The sequence below is a fragment of the Ranitomeya variabilis genome, chromosome 1 (assembly GCF_051348905.1).
Source record: "Ranitomeya variabilis isolate aRanVar5 chromosome 1, aRanVar5.hap1, whole genome shotgun sequence".
In the NCBI taxonomy this organism is placed as follows: Eukaryota; Metazoa; Chordata; class Amphibia; order Anura; family Dendrobatidae; genus Ranitomeya; species Ranitomeya variabilis.
The window spans coordinates 206480586-206500699 of record NC_135232.1 but is presented as its reverse complement, the minus strand read 5'-3'; the positions used below and the strand labels follow the sequence as shown (position 1 = coordinate 206500699).

At 42.1% G+C, this 20114-nt stretch overlaps 1 protein-coding gene across 11 annotated transcripts in view; it reads right to left on the bottom strand.

Moving 5' to 3' along the window:
* The window catches only part of TAOK3 (TAO kinase 3), a 285308-nt gene that overhangs the window by 2555 nt on the left and 262639 nt on the right, over window positions 1-20114 (bottom strand). For all 11 annotated transcript variants that reach the window (XM_077292154.1, XM_077292162.1, XM_077292158.1 and 8 more), the window contains 4 exons: window positions 19230-19433; window positions 18076-18315; window positions 15863-16075; window positions 10713-10895 (listed from right to left, as the gene is read on the bottom strand). In XM_077292154.1, coding sequence (XP_077148269.1) covers window positions 10713-10895; window positions 15863-16075; window positions 18076-18315; window positions 19230-19433 — 840 coding nt within the window. The remainder of the gene's footprint in view (window positions 1-10712; window positions 10896-15862; window positions 16076-18075; window positions 18316-19229; window positions 19434-20114) is intronic.

Here is a 20114-nt window from a genome sequence, read left to right as displayed (position 1 = left end):
TATTTTTTTCCTTGTACGATAAAATATCAAACTCTGCAATACTAAACTCTAGATCTTTAAACCGGCATGAAGCTAAATCTCTAAGTTATTATAGCATGAGGCTTTATTGCTCATCCACCCATCGCGGGGTCCAGGGAGAAGGATGCTAAGTACTGCACCACACAAAGTCATGGGCTGCAATGAACTGCAGCGACAGCACATTGTTTGGCATAGCTGGGAATTCTGGCCTTCGCCGATTGGCTGGATTCGATCAGCCAGTCAGATGAGGCCAGTGATGACATCACCTGTTGCTAGGAGTTTCCAGCACAAGATTGTTGGTGAAGATGAGTAGCAGATTTTAAGAGTATGTATATTAATATAAAGCCTTCACTGGAGGATGGCATGTGTGCGCTGCAATGTCTCCTGAGCTGGGCACCAAATTATCTATTAGAAACAGCTTTTATCATTGCATGAGATTAGAATCATCAAGTCCTAATGTATCAAATACAGAAAAAGAACAGATTTATGGTTATCTATTTAGGTGTATGTGTGATCCTTTCAGAGTCAATGAATAAAATTAGTGTCTGTGGTCACGTATACGGTCTTACGTATAAAGATACTCCTCCTTTCCCCCCAACCCCCTTGTATAGAAAAGCACAATGCTTAAAAGAACATTTAGGGCATTACACCCCTTCATTGGTTGGGGTCTCCGTACCCGGACCCTCATCAATACCATGTTTTAAAGGGTGTCAGTAGATAGAAAAATATTAAAATTTGAGACTCGTCAGTGGATGATACCATCTTTTCAGTTAGCCATTAAAAGGTAAATTGCAGCTTTCAAGACTACTCAGGTCTCTTCATCAGGCATAGAACACCACAAAATCTGAAGAGTCACATATTTATACACAACAGGGCACAGAAATAATGCAGAAAATAAAACCAGTGACGTGAAGCAGAACTATCATAATCCCTTTCCCTTAAACAGTTGCGGCTTTAAATATTGCAACAGTTCATAGATAAGAAGTGTGAAAGTTTTATTGTCCTGTGATTGAGGTCTGGTCCATGATTGTGATGCCCCCAAAAGGTCTGAGGAGCACATTCCTTAGTTGATATAGAAAGACACTTTGTCCCTCCAAAAATGTGGAGGAAAATGGGGGGTGCGTCTTATAATCCAGATGTACCTGCTCTGGCTGTGGTGGGGGAGCGGCAGCGGGTCACAGGAGGCAGCAGCCGGCGGCTAACTCCTTTGCCCGCTGCTAAAGAGAATGAAATAATCACTACATTTCACGCCCATGGGAGTGGAGGGCAGTGAATATTCATTTCCTTTAGTAGCGGGCACGCGTGAATGCCCGGCAGCTACAGGAAGCGGGCGGCTGCAGCTAACACTGTGCCCGCTATTAAAGAGCAGTAAATATTCACTGCTTTCCACGCACCGAATCCCAGGGTGGAGAGCATTGAGTATTCTGGCAGCTGTCCTCAGCTTGTAAGGCCTCTTTCACACATCCAATTTTTAGAATCAGTCACAAGCCATCAAAGTCTTGAAAAGACGGATCCTGTGCCCATTGTAAAAAACTGATGCACTGGATCCGTTTTTTTTTTTTTTTTAACTGATCCATTGAAGTAGTTGCAGCCGGAATTTAACCCCTTCACGACATGCGCCGTACTAGTACGGCGCATGTCGTGTCTCCCCCTTTGATGTGGCTCCGACGGTGAGCCCACATCAAAGTCGCTACATGTCAGCTGTTTTGTACAGCTGACATGTGCGCACAATAGCGGCGGGTGAAATCGTGATTCACCCGCCGCTATTAACCTGTTAAATGCCGCTGTTAAATGCGGCCGGAAATGAGGGCGATGCGTCAGGATGGTAACCATAGAGGTCCTTGACACCTCTATGGTTACTGATGCCGGCCTGCTGTGAGCGCCACCCTGTGGACGGCGCTCATAGCAAGCTTGCATTTCAGCTACATAGCAGCGATCGGATGATCGAGCAGATCGAGGGGTGCCAGCTTCTAGCCTCCCATGGAGGCTATTGAAGCATGGCAAAAGTTAAAAAAATGTTTTTAAAAACAAGAAAAAAATAAAAAAAATATAAACGTTTAGGCCATGTTCACACTCTGCGGGTTTTACCGCGGATCCGCGGCGATTTTGATGCTGTGGGTCCGCAGCAGTTTCCATTGTGTTTACAATTACATGTAAACCCTATGGAAACCGCAAACCGCTGTGCACATGCTGCGGGAAAAACCGCGCAGAAACGCAGCGGTTTACAACCCGCAGCATGTCACTTCTTTGTGCAGAATCGCAGCGATTCTGCACACATAGGAATGCATTGAACCGCTTACTTCCCGCATGGGGCTGTGCCCACGATGCGGGAAGTAAGCGGATAATGTGCAGATGGTACCCGGGGTGTCATGGTTCCCAATGGCAAGGGAACGTAAAAAACACATAAGTAACGAACGAGCTCTCGGGTGATGGAAACTCGAGTTGACCGTGAGCTAAATCTACCACACAACTAACAGTAGCCAGGGAGCATACCTACGGCTTCCTATATGCCACACGCCAGCCGGAGGACTAACTACGCCTGGTAGAGGAAGAAACAGACCTGGCTTACCTCTAGGGAAATACCCCAAAAGATGATAGCAGCCCCCCACATGTAATAACGGTGAATTAAGAGGAAAAGACATACACAGTATGAAAGTAGATTTAGCAAAGAGAGGTCCACTTACTAGATAGCAGAAGGATACAAAAGAGGACTTCACGGTCAACTGAAAACCCTTTCAAAAACCATCCTGAAATTACTTTAAGACTCCTGTGTCAACTCATGACACAGGAGTGGCAATTTCAGCCCGCAAGAGCTTCCAGCTACAGAGACTTACAAAAACTGCAAACTGGACAAAAGGTACAAAACAAAAGGACAAAGTCCACTTAGCTGATCAGCAGACTAGTAGCAGGAACATGCAACCGAAGGCTCTGGTTACAATGATGACCGGCAAGGAAATGACTGGAGAGCAAGGCTAAATAGGAAACTCCCAAACACTGATGGAAGCAGGTGAACAGAAGAAGCAAAGTGCAAACAAGTCACCAGTACCACCAGCAACCACCAGGGGAGCCCAAAAAGCGGATACACAACACCGGGGTGGAGGAGAGGAGACTCTCCTCCAGGCCCTGGGAATCATATTTGTGTGAAAAAAAAGAATTAAAATAAAAAATAATGCTATACTCACCTCTCAGCGCTGCACGCGGCTGTCCGGTCTGGGTTGCTGTGCGAGCAGGACCTGTGGTGACGTCGCGGTCACATGACCGTGACGTCACAAAGGTCCTTCTCGGCACAGCATCTTTGGAACCGGAGCGCCGCGTGCAGCGCCGAGGAGATCGGGACATCAGAGGGTGAGTATATAACCAATTTTTATTATTTTTACCATTACTATTGATGCTGCATATTGCTGCATATGCAGCATCAATAGTATAGGAGTAAACCCGCAGCGGAAACCGCAAAACAAACCGCGATAAATCTGCAGGGATAACCGCAGCGGTTTTGCCCTGCAGATTTATCAAATCCGCTGCGGGAGAACCCGCATTCTGTAATGCTGTAGGATAAGCACCCGATGTAACCTAAAAGATGAGAAAAAGAGGTTATATTATACTCACCTGGGCAGGCGGGCGGTCCGATCCAGTGGGCGTCGTGGTCCGGGGCCTCCCATCTTCATACGATGACGTCCTCTTCTGGTCTTCACGCTGCGGCTCCAGTGCAGGCGTATTTTGTCTGTCCTGTTGAGGACAGAGCAAAGTACTACAGTGCGCAGGCGCCCGGCCTCTCTGACCTTTCCGGGCGCCTGCGCACTGCAGTACTTTGCTCGGCCCTCAACAGGGCAGACAAAGTACGCCTGCGCCGGAGCGTGAAGACCAGAAGAGGACGTCATCTGATGAAGATGAGAGGCGCCGGACCGTACCGCGACACCCATCGTACAGGACTGGGACAGCCCTTGGGTGAGTATAATCTAACCTCTTTTTCTTATCTTTCAGGTTACATTGGGGGCTTATCTACAGCATTACAGAATGCTGTAGATAAGCCCCTGATGCTGGTGGGTTTAGCTCACGCTCGATTTTGGGGGTGACAGGTTCCCTTTAAAGAAACAGAATTTTGGAGACGGAAAGGAGGAGAGGGAGAGAGATTTTACAGAAAGTAAAAACTGGGTTCCGGGCATGCTTGGTTGCAAAAAACGGCATCCGTCACTGGAATCTGTCTTCTGATGGACAGCGACGGATCTTGCACCCATAGGCTTCCATTATAGCCAAAGACGGACGCAGCAGGATCCGTCGCTGTGCGTTTTTTTGACGTACACAAGAAACGTTAGTATGTGCGTTCTCAGTCCGACGGACAACAACTTTACGACGGATCCGTCAAAAGACGGATGAAACGGAAGGCCATCCGTCACAATCCGTCGCTAATACAAGTCTATGGGAAAAAAACGGATCCAGCAGCAACATTTGCTGGATCCATTTTTTTCTAAAAATGACGGATTGTGACTGATTCTAAAAAAAGGATGTGTGAAAGAGGCTTAAGCAGCGCATGACGTCCCTGCCATGCACTGCTTACAAGCATAAATCAGCTGCTGACATCGGAACAAGACGTTGTGAGGTAAGTATAATGGTTTAGGCTTTCTTTTTAGGGTAAGATCACACAGGACGTTTTTGATGCGTTTTTTTATGCTAATTTTCAGCTGCTTTTTACAGTACCAACAAAGCCTATGAGATTTCAGAAATCTCATGCACACACACTGTTTTTTGTTTGATCAGTATTTTGTGCTTTGCTGTGTTTTTTGGACATAGAGCATGTCACTTCTTTCAGCGTTTTTTCACCCATTGACTTGAATGGGTGTTGAAAAAAATGCAGCAAAAACGCAGGTATCATTATTTGCTGCGTTTTTGCTGCTGAAAATCCAAGGACATTAGCATGGACAAAGAGAAATAAACGCACCAAAAACGCACCTAAACATGCGTTTTTGACGCAGCTTCTTTCCTGACAAGATGATCAGGTTTTGCTGCAGAAAAAAACCCAGCAAAAACGCCCTGTGTGAACTTACCCTTATATATGTGTTTCTGATGTAGGCCATGCATACCAGGACGGAGATAGTGGCCCTGCATACCAGGATAGGGATCAGGGAGCAATGCATAACAGGATGAGGATGCGGGGACCATATACACTAGGATAGGGGATATTCGTACAAAAGTGACCACATTTTTTGCTTCAATTTTGTTTTTTTCTAATTCACTCCTCTAAAACCTAGGTGTGTCTTATGATCCGATGCTTCTTATAGTCTGAAAAAAGTGGTAAATCCATGTGACACATTCATTCAAAGGTTGTCATAAGTTTGCACTTCCACATTTTTCTGCCTCTATGATACTGTATTTGAAGTTACCTTTTAATATAAGCAACAAGGTGCCTCTAGTAGTCACCTTTATTACAAAAAGATGCCCGATTACAATTTAAATTTCCCCAAATATAAAAAGCATCACTGTCAGAAGCTCCCTTGTCCTCTCCAAAAGCTACAGGAACTTTTCCCTGCAACCAGAAAAAATGTAAAACCTGTCCATTTATAATGACCAAGGACAAGATAAAGATCCCCAACTCGCATCAGGACTACAAGATCCCATAAACTTTCAGCTGCAGGGTGCAGATTATGACAACACAGGTGCAGCAACACCAATATAACAATCACTCTCAGCCTACCAAGTCATGGAGGGGGTGATTGTTTAGTATACTAGTGCACACTGAAAAATCTCCAATCTGTATGTGGCATAATTCACACAGGCAATGCAGAGCATCCGGCTTACAGCCTATTACCAACGCCCATACTTTTAGATCAGGCGGGCTGCCCAGCTGGAGATCAGGCTCTGTAGTTGTGGCCTCTGTTCACACAAGGTGCATTTGGGAGGCACTGGGCAGCCCGCCTGATCTAATGTCTGCGCCTGGAATGAGAGATTTTCTATTATGTTAATATTCTATCATATATTAGATTTCCTTTTAGTGTAATGTTTTATGTTAGCTATATAGGGGAACTGTCAGCATAGAATGGCTGTTCAAACCAAGTACAGGTGCTCAGTGCATCCATGGTGCAGCCAAACATTTAAGTACAGCTTCCCACTGGCTTGTTTTCCATCCATCTCTGCCCTTCTCTCGCACTATGAAGTAAGAGCTGTTGACCAAAGTAGGGAGTGGGGTGAAGAGATTGAAAATCAAGCAGGTGGACGGTGCACTTAAAGGATCTCTGTCATCAAAGAATGATGGTTCAAATTTAGTCCCACCGCTCCATGCATCATGGCAGGCCCAAACATTTTAAAGGGAATCTGTCAGCAGGTTTTTGCCATGTAAGCTTTAAACATGCTGTAGGGGGTAAAACACAGATTTCAGTGATGCCTCTCTTATCAAGCTCTATGGTTTTGTTTGCCTGCAATGATTTTTTTAGAACTAGGAACTTTTCACTGCAGTAACCCAGCAGATGTGCCTCCTAGTCCGGCTACACCCCTCCTGTGATAGGCAGCTTACTGTCTATAGACTGTGTACATACAGAGTCTGGGTTTGCAAGGTTAGCTTTATTAGCTCTGCTTCATTGCTAAATCAAAAAACTCCGATTGTCAGAACGCCAGCTCCCAGTAATTTAAGTGACACATTGTTGGATTCAGCTTTTTTTGCCTACATCAGGCTGCTCTCCGATGAGGTAGCAAAAACCTGCTGACAGATTTTCTTTAAGTACACCTTCCCACCTGCTTGCTTTCCCCTTTATCTCCACCCCCTCTTTGATTGACAGCTGTGTTTTCATAGTTAGAAAAGGGCAGAGATAGATGGAAACCAAGCAGGTGGTAAGATGTATATAAATGATTGGTCCTGCCATGAAGCCCCGAGCGATTGTACTTGGTTGAATAGTCATTCTGTGCTGACAGAGTCCCTTTCAGTTTCTTTAGAAACGTGACGATATCCTGAGACATAAAAATACACAAGGAAAATGGGAGACTTATTTAGAAACGTGATTGACTCATACGACAATGGCTTCAATCATTATTCGATAGAGTGGTCATGGCTGCTCCAATGGCTGACTGGCGACTCTTTACCACCTAATCTGATATTGGGCGTTGAGATGCGCTGCTCTACATGGGCGCGACAGTTCTTGAAACACCCATACAGTCACCCCAATAAGTAGGTTAGCAGCTAGGCCTGGATTAGTTGCCTCAGTAAATGTTCCACCCACATAGAAAAGTCGCTACACCAGGTGTCATATTGAGTAAAAAAACTAAGGCGCCAGACTACCAGTCTAAGCGAAATCTGCAAGAAATCAGCCACATGTTGATGTGGAAATCCATAACAAGCACAAATAAGGAAGTTGGGGGTGGTGGCGGCATGGGGGGTGGGGTTAGAACAGTTAATAACTTAAGAAAGAATAGAGGTACAGAGAGGAACATCAAGTGCATGTATACTAATGCCAGAAGCCTCGCCAACAAAATGGACAAGTTAGAATGAATGTTGTTGGAGCATAATTATGACATGGTGGGGATATCTGAGACATGGCTGGATGAGAGCCATGACTGGGCTGTTAACTTGCAGGGTTATAGTCTGTTCAGAAATGACCAAATGGATAAGGGAGGGGTGTATCTATATGTAAAATCGTCCTTAAAACTCATCCTGTGTGATAATATAGGTGAATCTAATGAAAAAGTAGAGTCCCTGTGGGTGGAGATAAGAAGAGGGGGGAAAAAATAATAAATTACTGATAGGGGTTTGTTATAAGTCTCCAAAAATAATGGAAGCAATGGAGAATATTCTCGTAAAGCAAAGAGATGAAGCTGTGACTCAAGGAGAAGTCATTATTATGGGGGACTTCAACTACCCTGAAATAGATTGGGGAACAGAAACCTGCAGTTCCAGCAAAGGTAATCAGTTTTTGACTATGAGAGACAATTACCTTTCACAACTGGTTCAGAACCCAACAAGGAGGGGGCACTGCTAGACCTAATATTAACCAACAGGCCAGACCGCATATCAAATATAAGGGTTGGGGGTCACTTGGGGAATAGTGATCACAAAATAAGTTTTCATGTCTCCTTTAATAAGATGTGTAGTAGAGGGGTGACAAGGACACTAAACTTCAGGAGGGCAAATTTCCAACGGATGAGAGATGATCTTAGTGCAATTAACTGGGATGATATCCTGAGACATAAAAATACACAAAGAAAATGGGAGACGTTTATTAGCATCCTGGATAGGACCTGTGCACAGTATATACCATATGGGAATAAACATACTAGAAATAGGAGGAAACCAATATGGCTAAATAGAGCTGTAAAGGGTGCAATAAGGGACAAAAAGAAAGCATTTAGAGAATTAAAGGAAGTAGGTAGTGAGGAGACATTAAATAAATACAGAAAATTAAATAAATCCTGTAAAAAGCAAATTAAGGCAACAAAGATTGAGACAGAGAGACTCATTGCCAGAGAGAGTAAAATAATCCCAAAATATTATTTAACTACGTAAATAGTAAGAAACTAAAAAATGATAGTGTTGGCCCCCTTAAAAATAGTCTGGGTGAAATGGGGGATGAGGATGAGGAAAAAGCCAATATGCTAAATTACTTTTTTTCATTAGTATTTACACAAGAAAATTCCATGGCAGACAATATGATCAGTGATAACAAAAATTCCCCATTAAATGTCACCTGCTTAACCCAGCAGGAAGTACGGCGACGTCTAAAAATCACTAAAATTGACAAATCTCCGGGCCCGGAAGGGATACACCCCCGAGTACTGCAGGAACTAAGTACAGTCATTGATAGACCACTATTTTTAATCTTTAAAGAGTCCATAATAACAGGGTCTGTACCACCGGACTGGCGTATAGCAAATGTGGTGCCAATATTCAAAAAGGGGACAAAAACTCAACTCGGTAGTTATAGGCCAGTAAGCTTAACCTCTACTGTGAGTAAAATCCTGGAGGGCATTCTAAGGGATGCTATGCTGGAGTATCTGAAGAGGAATAACCTCATGACGCAATACCAACATGGTAGGGACCGTTCATGTCAGACTAATCTGATCAATTTCTATGAAAAAGTTCCAGACTGGACCAAGGGAACCCAGTGGACGTAGTGTATATGGACTTTTCAAAAGCTTTTGATACGGTGCCACACAAAAGGTTGATACATAAAATGAGAATAATGGGGATAGGGTAAAATATGTGTAAGTGGGTTAAGAGCTGGCTCAGGGATCGGAAACAAAGGGTGGTTATTAATGGAGCACACTCGGACTGGGTCGCGGTTAGCAGTGGGGTACCACAGGGGTCAGTATTGGGCCCTCTTCTTTTTAAAATATGTATTAATGACCTTGTAGGGGGCATACAGAGAAGAATTTCAATATTTGCAGATGACACTAAACTCTGCAGGGTAATCAATACAGAGGAGGACAATTTTATATTACAGGATGATTTATGTAAACTATAAGCTTGGGCTTATAAATGGCAAATGAGCTTTAATGGGGATAAATGTAAGGTCATGCACTTGGGTAGAAGTAATAAGATGTATAACTGTGCTTAATTCTAAAACTCTGGGCAAAACCGTCAATGAAAAAGACCTGGGTGTATGGGTGGATGACAAACTCATATTCAGTGGCCAGTGTCAGGCAGCTGCTACAAAGGTAAATAAAATAATGGGATGCATTAAAAGAGGCATAGATGCTCATGAGGAGAACATAATTTTACCTCTATACAAGTCACTAGTTCGACCACACTTAGAATACTGTGTACAGTTCTGGTCTCCGGTGTATAAGAAAGACATAGCTGAACTGGAGCGGGTGCAGAGAAGAGCAACCAAGGTTATTAGAGGACTGGGGGGTCTGCAATACCAAGATAGGTTATTACACTTGGGGCTGTTTAGTTTGGAAAAACGAAGGATAAGGGGTGATGATCTTTTAATGTATAAATATATGAGGGGACAGTACAAAGACCTTTCTGATTATATTTTTACTCGTAGACCTGAGACAGGGACAAGGGGGCATCCTCTACGTCTGGAGGAAAGAAGGTTTAAGCATAATAACAGAGGTGGATTCTTTACTGTAACAGCAGTGAGACTATGGAACTCTCTGCCGTATGATGTTGTAATGAGTGATTCATTACTTAAATTTAAGAGGGGACTGGATGCCTTTCCTGAAAAGTATAATGTTACAGGGTATATACACTAGATTCCTTGATAGGGCGTTGATCCAGGGAACTAGTCTGATTGCCTTATGTGGAGTCGGGAAGGAATTTTTTTCCCCAATGTGGAGATTACTCTTTGCCACATGGTTTTTTTTTGCTTTCCTCTGGATCAACATGTTAGGGCAGGTTAGGCTATGGGTTGAAATAGATGGACTTATGGTCTTCCTTCAACCTTAATAACTATGTTACTATGCCCTAAAATATGTGCAGATTTATTTCTGCCATGTGGGAATGGGCTTCCGCATCTCATATAAAAAACCTGAAACAAACCTGCCACAAGTGACCGCGGCCCAAGGCTGACATACACAGTTTGCAAATTGAAAACATTAACACACTTGCTCCACAATAGTAAGTATTGTAAGTACAAATAATATTTTTGATTTAAAAAAAATGCCAATAAGAGTGGGAGTAGATTACAGTCTCATATATAGGACATTCTAATAATCATCAGTGTAGAGTTACCAACATATCACAATTTAGCTGCAAAAAATATTTGTACCTTCTGTTCCAGGTGCGCTCTGCGAAGGGACACCCTCTGTTCCAACTTTTGCAGTTCACGCTCATGCTGTGCCTCCGTCTGCATCTTGATCTTGCTCTGGTAGGCATTGAGCAGCTCCATCTCCTGTTGAAGCTGTTGCCTTAGAGCCTGGCATTCTGCTTCTTGAGCCTCATCCAAGCGCAACTAAAATAAAAGTAACATTCTAAATAAAACACAAAGCAGCGTCCACTCATGGAATATTTAGTATATGTAACAGTTGGTTAAAGATAATCTGTCACTGACAAGTTGTGGCTACCCCATCTGAGAGCAACAAGCTGTACTGGAACAGACACGGATTCCAGCAAAGTGTCACTTACTGAGCTGCTTGCTGTTATTTTGATAAAATCACTGATTTATCTGCAGCAGATCTAGCAGTTTTCTGAATGCAGGATTCTGTATAATCATACCCTCACCACCAATTGCCAGCTTTCTACTGGAATGTGTGAACACCGTTATAAGAGTTTCATTCAGTCCCTTCCTGCCCTATACCACAATAGTATGTCGCTGTACTATGCAATTCCATTGAGCAACCATACAACTACAGTGTAACCACAGGACCTGTGCAAACACCATCACTTGAAGGTGCCCGCAATATTAAACAGCTGAAACCCCACTCTGATGGCAAATATGAGAGGCAACTCTGATCCTCCAGATCAAATCCTTAGACGCAATGGTTAGATATATCAACTCATCACTCACCTGCAAAAAGTATGGTTTTATTATTTTTGTGTTTTATTTTATTTTTTTAGTTCACTTACCAAAAAAAGGCAACAAAAAGTGATCAAAAAGCTACATGCACCCCAAAAGGTCACCAAAGACCAACTACAAATCATCTCCTAAACACAAGCCCTCACACAGCTATGTCGATGAAAAGGTAATCAGGTTATGGGTCTATGCCTGCGATAAAAGAAAATCTCCTTCAAACGGAAAATATTTCTATTGGGCAAAAGTGGAAAAACCTAAAATAACCTATTTTGTATCTTCCTAATCAACAACCCACAGACTAAAATCATATCACTTATGCAGTAAAGTGAACAAACAGGGTCTGATTCATTAAAACTGGAGTTTTGCTCCCCAGTCTTCATGATTGGTGTGCAGGAGTAAGATATGCCTAACACATTAAGAGGCACACGCCACCTAATGATTGAGGCACATTTTATGCACACATCTCCACTCACATCTGTCTGGCCAGAGAGTGGAGTACATTGCTGGTGTAAAAAAGTGTTTTAACTTTTGAAGTTGATGGTTTGGCTTCGCCACAACAGATGTACTTTTTTCCCACTTTGGTGTACCTCACCGGGATGGGGAGTGAACTCAAAAAGTCACAATATTTTTGCAAAACTCAACATTTTACGACCAACCATAGATGCTGGAAAGAACATAATTGCAATTTCCTGTACACAAGAAAGGTTTTGTGCGTCCTGTGGATGAAAGCTGCAGCGGCTAAAGTGAAGAAGAGGACAACGTCCCCAGAAGTGGTATATGTTCATACATCTCTATGGTTTAGATAAAAATATGGGCGGATCTAGTGTTGTATACCAGGGCTGTGGAGTCGGAGTCAGTTTTGGTTGGAGTCGGTAGAAATGTACAAGTGGCAGAAAGGCGTGTGCACTGCAACTGAAAGGTGCATGGGTAGGTTCCCAAACCGTAGTAATCAATTAAACAAAACCCAGCACTCAACTTTGCGGTGAGAAACTAAAAGAAATTTATCGATCCCAATGCGTGATAAAGACGTTTCGGTCCCTACACGGCACCACAGGACACAGTTACTGATGAAGGCCCCGTGTAGGGACCGAAACGTCTTTATCACGCATTGGGATCAATAAATTCCTTTTAGTTTCTCACCGCAAAGTTGAGTGCTGGGTTTTGTTTAATTGGTAGAAATGTACCGACTCCAGCTTTAAAAAAAATGTATTAATATTTCATAATTGAACTTTCATATGAATTTTATAAATGTTACTCAAATATATATGTTCTATCAAACTATGAACAACAGTGATAAGCAGTTCTGCTGGAGATAGAGACATTTCTTACTTCTTGTGTGTCACTGTTCTCCACTGCCCTTATCTAATCTTATACTTGGTTAACCTCATGGTGCCCCAACCCCCCTACTTACAATGTATGAAACTGAAAGTGAAAATGTGTTGCAAATTCTTAGTAGTAAAGCTCCTCCTCTAGACTAGATGTTTACTAGGTGGTGTGCGTCTTCCTCTTCTGAGTAGCAGCTGTGAGATGCTTGGAAGACTAAGAAGTATTATCCTTTCAACAAACTTTGCATCAGTTAACTGTGAGTACATGAGGAATAACAGTATTACTGCCACTATTTCAGTTGTACGACCTGGCAATAATTTTGTACAATTGGTTTTAGGAAAAACAATTGTCATTTGGATTGTGAATGCAGAATTAAAAACCTGAGAATGTCAAAGAAGCGTCACATTAAATCAGCTGTATTTGAACATTTCACCATCACTCAAGATAGAAAACATTATGTCTGTCAGTGTATGACAAATGATCCAGACGAAAACAAATGCTGTGAAGCCAAGATCAGTGCATATTCAGGCAAAGATAAAAATGCTCCTACCAGAGCTTCTAATCTAAAGAGACATTTACAGCGCTTTCATCCTGAAGTACTGAAAGCAGTGGATGAGAAAGACTGCATCCAAACCAATGAACCAGTGCCCAGCTCTTCCAGCCAAACAAAGGAGCAGAGAACTTTGCAGCCATCAGTTGCAAGATATTTTGTCAGTGACAAAGTTACTGTGACAATGACAGTAGATACATTTAAATAACAGATCACAGAGCTTGTTGTAAAGGATAGTGTGCCTATTTCATTATTTTCACGACCAGCTTTTATGTGTCTGAATGGGGAAATGGCCCACAAGCTTGGTGTTTCTCGAGAGAGAGAGTATTAGAAAATTAGTAATCGAAGAAGCTTTTTAACAAAAGGAAGAACTTTAAAAAACTCTCAAGGGACGCTTTCTGTTTCTTAAAATGGATGCCTGCACACGTCAGAGTGAACTATTTTGCCATCAATGTCCGATTTGTTTGTGACAAAAATGAAATAGTTACTAAGACATTGGCAGTAAAAGACACCAAAGCTCATCACACCAGTGAGTTTCTCCAGGTCTTGGTGGAAAAGGTTCTGCAAGACTATGAACTTAAAAAAGAGCAAGTTCTTTCTGTGGTAACTGACAATGCTTCGAATATGATAAGTACTATTAAGCTAATAAATGAGAGTAATGATGGTGAACCAGCAGCTAGAAGAACGAACATTCTGGGTCCACAGACACAAATGTTTGAAATAGAGGAACACAGTATTGTAACTGAGGAGCAAACTGAAGCTGCTTCAGATGAACAGCAACATGATAGTTTAGATGATCTTGTTGAAACTGTGTCAATACGTTCTTTCATTCATCACATGCGCTGTGTTGTGCATACGCTACAGCTGGCTATAAGAGACAGTCTGTAAGAAGGACATGCTGCTGCACCGATTGGCAAGGTGAGAAAATTGGCTACTGTTGCCAGAACCCCTAAAGTTGACTCAATTTTGAAGAGACGTGCTGGAAAAGGGGCAATTATTGATCAAGCCACACGATGGGGCAGTACTTAATGATTCAGCGCTTGGTTGAACTGAAAACCTTTCTTGTAGACATGGCTAACCCTCAACTGACGCTAAATGAAAGTCAGAGGAATCAGGTGACTGGGCTGGAAAAATTGCTAGAGCACCCATTTACAGTGACTAAAAAATTACAAGCAGAGGACTTAACTCCAGGTATTTTCTTAAAGGAGTGGAAGAACCTGATGTTTCGCCTGTCCCAAAGAGGAGGGTTAATTGCAAGCGGCATTGCTACATCAATGAAACGGAGAGAGGAGCTACTATTACAAAATAACATTCTTTTGGCAGCTGTTTATGTAGACCCAATGCATTGGATTCTTCTAGATGATCAGCAGCTAACTAAAGGAAAAGCTCTGTTTGAAATAGCAGTAAGGATGAAAGGGTTGCAGAACAGTCAGGAGGAACAAGAAGAATTTGGTCGTCCTGCCACATCTTCACCCTCATCAACTGATGAAGAATTTAATTTAGAAAAATATTTGGATCACAAGGACCGTGCAAAGCGTTCCCGCATAGAAGAGTCATCCCCATCAAATAACACAGCCAGTACATTTCAGCAGAATTTTTCATGTGCACTAAAAGAAATTGAGAAATGTGTCCGTTCATCAAAAATAACAGTGCAACAAGCGATTCCTCTGTATCCGGACATTGTCAGAGATGTTTCCCGAGTGCTTACTGCTTTGCCACCAACCCAAGTTAGTGTAGAGAGGTTGTTCTCTGCTCTCAAAATAATTAGATCAGATTTGAGGGCATCCATGAAGGAGGATCTGACAGAGGCAATACTTTTTCTTAGGACAAATTTATAGATTTCTTCTTATTAACTGCATAACAGTGTTTATTGCATATTTACTTACAAGAGTTTAGAAAAGTTTATAAAAGTTATTTGCTATATTCTAATTGTATTCTAATAAATATAGTTTTTGCTCTAAGTGGTCTGATTACTTATATGATGGTGAGAAACTGAATAAGCACGATGTTAATATTTTACAACAGTAAATTTAGTGTTACGAATTGGCCATTTATGAAGGAGTTGGAGTCGGAACCTGATAAAATCCAGGAGTCGGAGTCGCAACTGTGGCCTACCGTCTCCACAGCCCTGTTGTATACAGATCAAATTCTGTTATCTGGAGCCTAAAGAGGCACAACACAATCCTCTCATTATAATGATTGTTAGGGTAGGCAAGCACAGTTCGTGGCAAAACGGTTATTCGGTAGTTTTGCTCTGCATTGCTGCTTACAAGTCCTAAAGATAATTGTGGATTGCAGTGGAAACACTTCTTCTCTGATCATATCCACACAAAAACTGCCAGCATTGATACAAGTAGTGATAACTGGTGGGATCTAGCAACTACTACACACAACCCTGTATTCAGCCATTTCTTCTAATTAAATACAAGGTACAACAATGCATCATTACAGGACTGATACCGGTGTCTAGACTAGTGAATCAAGTTAATACCTATCTGAATGGATGAGAACAACTTCTAGACTTGCTTACCGCCTGGGAGGCCATCATTTCATTGATGCTTTGCTCATACTGCTCAGCAAGGATGGCCAATTTGCGTGTCTGCTCGTCCTTCAGGGACTTGAGTATTGTCTTGTGCTCACACTTTGGGGATACCTCCAGCTGGTGATTCTTCAGGGCCTTGTACTGCTTCGTCTGCACTTTGCATGTGTCCTGAAACTGCTTCTTAATCTGCATTTCCATGACCTGTATAATTAAAATCAAATGTAATTGCATAGCCACCTATTAGTCTGACCTATACATACAATGAAGTTCAGCTACATTTCAGGATAAGCAAGAACACAAAATAATTTCAGAGAAGTCACCCCTTTGGGTAACTTCATTGTAGTGTGACACAGACATTTTCACAATGTAAATGGTTAGACCTAACAAACAAGTGTGTACAATGAAGAAATATGGGCCTTGTATAAACAGCAACAGTAAATGATAGTTCTGAGGTGGGAAGAGGTCATTAAAGAAACTAGTAAAGTAGCCCTTAACCTATAAATGGGTACACTTGGCTTGGGCAACAAAGCAAGTTTTTTGTAATGGCAGGAGGGAGGCAACCTATCCTATCAAGGCAATGTAAAACATCATGGCATCTTCAACAGTCAGACAAATCACAACACTTATCCAATGTATAGTTGCTGATAGAAAGGATCCTGAGCAATAGATAAAGAACGAATATATCTATAAAAAAAAAATAAAAACATTTTATTTTAATTATCAGATCGTTGGGGGTGAGACGTCACAGAAAACCAAAGAGTAAATATTTGCTATAGGTCAAGGGAATCAAGAATGCAGAAAAAACGACCTACAATCCTTTAAGATATAGTAGATAAAACACAACTTTTAATCAATATCCTTAAAACCATGAAGAACAACCACAGAGACACACAACAGACAACCGTGCTCCCTAGCAGCAACCCTGTTACAGAACCTGATAGTCACTACCTATCAGCGGAGGTTGGCACCCTGAATAATAATAGCAACAGGGTTGCTGCTAGGGAGCACGGTTGTCTGTTGTGTGTGTCTGTGGTTGTTCTTCATGGTTTTAAGGATATTGATTAAAAGTTGTGTTTTATCTACTATATCTTAAAGGATTGTAGGTCGTTTTTTCTGCATTCGTGAGACGTCACACCCACCAATCTACTGTTTCAAGCGCCCGACGGACGTGCTCAGTTGTGGAGAAAACAGCTCCATTAACTAAAAAGTAGCTGCTGCATGGTACTGCAAAACTACCCTATTCATGTGAATAGGTACGCGGCCTCGGTCACTATACAGTTTAAGAAGCTGTTCCGCAACACAACGAAGCACATCCAGCCAGCAATAGGAACAGCAGCTTGGCAGATGTCGCACCCACACCAATCTGATATTGATGGCCTATCCCAAGTATAGGCCATCAATATAAAAGTACTGGACAACCCCCAACAGAACACGTCTGTGAGCATGTGCAGCAGGATGTGCTGCTACTGGATAATTTGATCTAATTCTCGAGATACCAGGGGTGCTGAGGTAAGAAGAGGCTGCTCACACTGCTGTCCACCCCGTTTTTCTACATTTTGAGCCACTGCTGTGACTTGCAGATCTCTGGTGGTACAAGGTCGGGGCGTGGGGGGTGGAGGGTTGAATTAGTTTTTTTGAAAAGAAAAAAGTTGTCTCCAGGTCACAGCAGCAGAAGCTCCCTGTAGCACATGTATCCGGTCATATTAGAAGTTATAGGCAAGGTGTAAAGCCATTTTAATATACTATAGTGACTAGTTCCCTAGACAAAAGGAGTGCGATTTGCAAATTCAAAAAGGTATTTTTGAGTTTATTTATAATGAAATTTCTTATACAAATCGATTATCTTCTATTCCTCAAAAAAACCAAAAAAACAATAACGAACACTTGAACAGGACTGTTATAGCTTCTTTGAGTCTAAGAGAGACTGGCGGAGTTAGTACGGCACTGTACTATCTGCAGTCTCACAAATTTAGAGGAACAGCGCAGGTCATGAATGGACAATGTCAATTCATTAAGTCCCAATTGCTGTAAGAAGAAATTGAAGATCACGTCCCAAGGGTGGGGATCCCAACAATCAGATATTTATCACCTTTACTGTGGATATGTGATAGAGGCATTTTATTGAAAAAACCCTCAGGTAATACAAGATAGTCCAAATGATAACATTACATGTACACCAAATTAAGAATGATGGAAAATACCTTGAGATTCTTGGGTTGCTGCCGGAGTTCCATCACATGTTTCCGATGCAACTCCCTTTCCCTGCGCTTGTTGTATTCCAGCTGATTCTCCAGTTCAGTCTGATGCTGCAGACGTATAAGGTCCATCCGAAGTTTCTGCAACATGTGCAGCTGCCGATACTCCAGCTCCCGAGTTGACTCGTCGTGCCGGATTAACATGGCATGCTCCATTTCTTTCTGGGTTCGCTTCTTATTGAGCTCCTGAGAAGGATATTAATGTTAGATGCAGACAAAGACCATTGAACAGGGTGGAAAACAGACTGAATTTCTGTGCCCATCTGCTTGCTAAACGTCATTAAAACTTCTGGATTACTATTCCTATTACTTACATTTAGAAAACTTACAGTGTGTGATATTCAACAGTATTAAGAGAACGTGCATGAGCTACTGCTTCCTTCTTTAGGACAAGCTAGAAAATTGCTGAAACCTCAAGTGTAATTTAACATGGATTGGTCACTGTGTTCTTGGCTTTCTGACTGTGCTAAGGTATTAAAACTACTAAACCGCATGTGCACAAAAATATCCCATTACGTCTTCCTTAAATTCCCTCCTTTTCTTTGATCACATTTTGTCTCATATATATATAAATCTTCGTGTCTTAGCAGATGGGCGGTGTCCCCACTTCTCCACACTGTTTTATGAGCTGGCTGTAAGACTACTGGCTGCAGCAGAAGTCTTCCCTCCTTGCCTTGTAACTATAAAAAAAATACTGCAGAATAAATAAAGAGTGAGCGCAACCAGATTTCTTCTCAATTTAAACATTTATTTTTATGTTTATGATTTCTTTCATAAACTTGCTCTACTCCATTATAAACTGTTGTATGTAGCTTTATCATCTTTTAGCACACCGTAGCTTACTTACTTTGATTACAGACCTACAAAGATGTATGAAAACAATTCGTAAACTGGATATAAAAAATACGAAGAGGTAAAGAAAAAAAGGGGGCAGAAGTCGATACATAGGTCCATTTTGGGCATTACCTGTTGTAGTATAACTCATGATCAATAATTTCCCAATTGCATAAGGAGTAGTAACTCCAAATGGAAAATAATTAGGTAGCACATATACCTGCAGAGAGTTCAGAAACATGCAGCCGCAGAGTAAGCAACCGTACCTCACGGATGTGCTGCTGCTCAACTTCATGCCTTTTAATCATTATCTTCCTCTTGAAGAGTCGGCAATTTTTCTCATAGTACAGTCTCTGCTGGCTAAGGAGTTGAGCTTCTTCCTCAGCCTGAGTGTGCTGGAGGTTCTCTTTATGCTTTGATATGCGTTCCTGCTTTTCCTTCTTGGGCGTGCTATGGTCCTCGTTCATTTCCTGGATGTAAGAGGTGACCAGTCACTAACACTGGATTTTTAGATTCATAATATACTATAGGTTTGTTAAGTTTGAGAAGGGAGCAGTCACTAAGATTCGACTCTCCTTGCTATATATTACCCCCAGCAATCAATCTAACCACTATTCAGAAGTGACACGTGGCCTAAAGAATTATATAGGAAACACATGTTGTGGCATGATATAGCAGCATACGGCATTAAGAGTCAGTTCTGACTAGTGATGAGCGAGTGTACTCGTTGCTCGGGTTTTCTCGAGCACGCTCGGGTGACCACCGAGTATTTGTAAGTGTTTGGAGATTTGGTTTTCATCACGGCAGCTGAATGATTTACAGCTATTAGCCAGGCTGAGTACATGTGGGGGTTGCCTGGTTGCTAAGTAATCCCCACATGTAATCAAGCAGGCTAGTAGCTGTATATCATGCTGCTGAGGCGATGAAAACTTAATCTCCGAGCAGTCAAATACTCAGAGACCACCCGAGCGTACTCGGAAAAACCCGAGCAACGAGTACACTGGCTCATGACTAGTTCTGTCCAATCATCCTAAGGAGCGAGCCTGTTTAAATATGGTTGTTACCTTTAGTTCCAGTCAGGTTTGTGAGTAATTATTGTTGGTGCTCAGCTTCGAGGTCTTTTGCTGCCAATACGCACTTATTTTATTTTG